Genomic DNA, 3,315 nt, shown 5'->3' with positions numbered 1-3,315 from the left:
GCATACAAGATGTCCTATCAAATGTAAGATAACAATGATGTGTTACATTTCTATTATTATTGTGTGAAGGCAATGTTAGAAAGAAAAAAGAGAGTCCATCATGCATTAAGTAATTTACTATCTGAAAGTCAAAATTACTAAAGTGATCACCATCTAAAAATAGACTTAGTTAACCTTAAATCATATAGTTTTGAAAATTTAGATATAAGTCTAAATCTTACATCAGTTAATATATATATATATATATATATATATATATATATATATATATATATATATATATATATATATTTATATAAATTAGTTATTAATCTAGAAGCCGTTGTAGTGACATTACTTGAATATTATTAGTCTTCGGTACATTGTGAGCAACATAAATTTTATGGAGCTTCAACTTTTGAAGCTAGTCACCACTTTCTATGTGATTTTACTAAAGCATGGTTCCCAATATGAAAGCAAAGTTGTTTTGAAACAATGGGCATGAAGATATTCATAATTCAGTTAAACAAATATATAGAAGTGATAATCTAGTGGGGACATGAGAAAAAAACTATGTTGTCACTATTTATGTTCGTACTTCAAAATAGATGACAGACTCTCACACCGAATCTTCTGTCATGTTGAATAGTCTAGTTTTTTCTTTTTTCTTTTTTCTCTTTTCCCCAAATAAAGAGGCATAAACTCAAACTATAGACCTATGATCATCAAAGAGTCAAAATGGAGTAACAAAGACAAGACACCAAAGATATGTTCTTCTCTATTTTAGAAAACTCATTTCACATAAGAATATGATACAAAATGAAATAACAAATATTAAGAATTCGATGAAATGAAATACAATGAAATAGAACAATCATTTCATGTGTATTTTTTTTTTCTAAAATCAACGTCCACCAGAGAGAAGTGACTCAGCAATTGAAGAAGTGCGAGAGATTGGCCTATCCATGGATGAAGGATAAGACATTGGACAATCCTGAAAGTCTTCATGCAGACCAAATCTTAAGCCGGTGGAAGATAAGCTAAGCAAAGACAAGTCTGGCAGAGGCACATCCCTCTCCAAGTACTGAACAACTTGGCGCATGCTTGGTCTAGCTGAAGGATCTGAATGTGAGCACAACAAAGCTAGTTTGAGAACCAACTCCACCTCCTCTGTCTTATAATTTGTGCCCAAATTTGGATCCCTTGCCTCAAGAATCTCACCTCTCTTCCAACAATTATACACCCAATCAACCAGAATTTCACTCCCAGAACATCCCACTTGCTCTATTGGCCTTCTTCCACAAACAACCTCTAGCATAAATGCACCAAAAGCAAACACATCAGAGTTTGTAGTGGCCTTACCTGTTCTAGTGTGCTCTGGTGCTAGGTACCCAAGTGTTCCAACCACGTGAGTAGTGTGAGGGTCACTTCCATGCTCATACAACCTTGAAAGACCAAAGTCCCCTAATCTACCATTCAATTGGGCATCAAGTAGCACATTACTAGCCTTAATGTCTCTGTGGACCACAACTTGCTCCCATTCCTCATGTAGATAAAGCAGACCTGAAGCAACCCCTTTGGTGATTCTAAATCTTTGGCTCCAATTTAGGGTCACTCTTGGTTTGTTATAGAGATACTTGTCAAGGCTTCCATTTGGCATGTAGTCATAGACCAATAGCAACTCTCCTTTGCGCCTGCAGTACCCCAGAAGGGGAACCAAATTCCTGTGCCTAAGACGCCCAATGCTAACAATTTCTGCCACAAATTCTCTCATCCCTTGTCTTGATTCATGGGACACCTTTTTCACTGCAACCTCAAGTTTTGAAATTGGCATCACACCTTTGTACACTCTGCCAAATCCACCGCTTCCCAATAGCTCCTTCTCCCTGAACCCCTTTGTTGCCAGGCTAAGATCTTTGTACTTGAACCTATGAGGACCATAGTCTTGCTCCCAATCTTCAAGCAGCTCCGTGAACTTCTTCCTTTTCATGACATGAACAACTGCAAGAGTCACCCCCACGATCACCAAACTGAGTGATATGATGATTGGCAAAACAATAATAAGAACCTTAGACCGTTCTTTACTGCCTCGTCTAGGTAGTTTGGGGAGTTCAGAGATGTCAAGTTGCTGAGCCTCGCCATTCACCTTAAAGCTCCAACCCAAAATATAATGATAACTTTGAATTGACCCAGTTGAGGATGAGAATCCAACGTACATGCTATTGTTAAGAATTGTAGAAAGATCTTTGCTTAAAGATAACAAAGGCCTTTCTGGTTTGCCGATGTTTATTGGAGCTAAAGTAACATCAATCTGCTTCTTTAAGCCATCATATTCCACCCATAACTGCATTGGGTAGCCACTGATGAGACTCAAATTCTTAACCTCCCCGTCACTGTAATATCCTGCAGGGGCTGACTTAACGGACTTCAATTCGTTGACATCAATTCCAACATGGTTGTCATTGATATCACCAAATTCAGTGTTCTGAATGGTATCAAGCTCCACTCCAAAAACATGGTTGCTGGTGTTGCCATTATTGATGTCATCAAACAGGCCAAGGTACTGGCTTGGCAGAGAATTTGGAAGCCCTTTTGTTGGAGAGACCACAAAAACAATCCCATGACCACTCAAATTCGGATACTCAGAACTTATGGCAAACACAAAGGAGGTGGAGAAAGAAGACGCACTTCCATTTGAGGTGTTCTTGAAGTCTATTGGACTTGGGAAGAAAGCATGACCCTTTTGTTGCCTGGTGTGGTTGGTGAGTTTAAGCATGCCACCGGAGGTGAACTCAGCACCGCCGTCAAGATACAAATGAGGTGATGACCGGAACCCATTATAGGCGAAACTCACGGAATCTTCACCAGCCACTGTTGTTGCCAGCACAAACACCATTGTTACAACCTTGAAAAACATGATCTTCTATGTTTCAGAAATTCGTTTCCTTCTGGCAAAGGCTAAATTTCTAGCTTGTTTCTATGTTTTCTCAACCGCCCAAAACGTGTACCACACATTTGAACTTTCGATTGTGGTCCACGAGGAAAGATCCTGGCACTTTCACTGCGAAGAAAACGAACCTCCCCTCACAGTTGCGTCTCTAGGTGTTAAACGAGAAATTCAAGATTTGAGATTGCAAAAGTTAAAGATTACCAACAACGCAAAAAATCAGATACATCACTTTCACTTTCTCTATTCACTCTTTCATTTGTTTTTTCAAAATTGTATGTCTATTATTTAATTCACAAACATAGTTATTACCTTTTGGTGCATAATAAACAGACATCACGGAGAAAACAACTACTTCATTACTGATTATGGCACATTGGAACAATTCA

At 38.4% G+C, this 3,315-nt stretch overlaps 1 protein-coding gene across 1 annotated transcript; it reads right to left on the bottom strand.

The window, feature by feature from the left end:
- Positions 1–730: 730 nt before the first annotated feature.
- Positions 731–3,109, bottom strand: LOC106758073 (L-type lectin-domain containing receptor kinase IV.1). The gene has a single exon (XM_014640982.2). It carries the CDS (start codon positions 2,894–2,896, stop codon positions 884–886), a length of 2,013 nt encoding a protein of 670 aa, XP_014496468.1. The 5' UTR covers positions 2,897–3,109; the 3' UTR covers positions 731–883.
- Between the last annotated feature and the right edge of the window lie 206 nt (positions 3,110–3,315).

This window comes from Vigna radiata, chromosome 4 (genome assembly GCF_000741045.1).
Source record: "Vigna radiata var. radiata cultivar VC1973A chromosome 4, Vradiata_ver6, whole genome shotgun sequence".
In the NCBI taxonomy this organism is placed as follows: domain Eukaryota; kingdom Viridiplantae; phylum Streptophyta; class Magnoliopsida; order Fabales; family Fabaceae; genus Vigna; species Vigna radiata.
The sequence above is the reverse complement of the archived record's forward strand: the minus strand, read 5'-3'. Positions and strand labels throughout refer to the sequence as shown.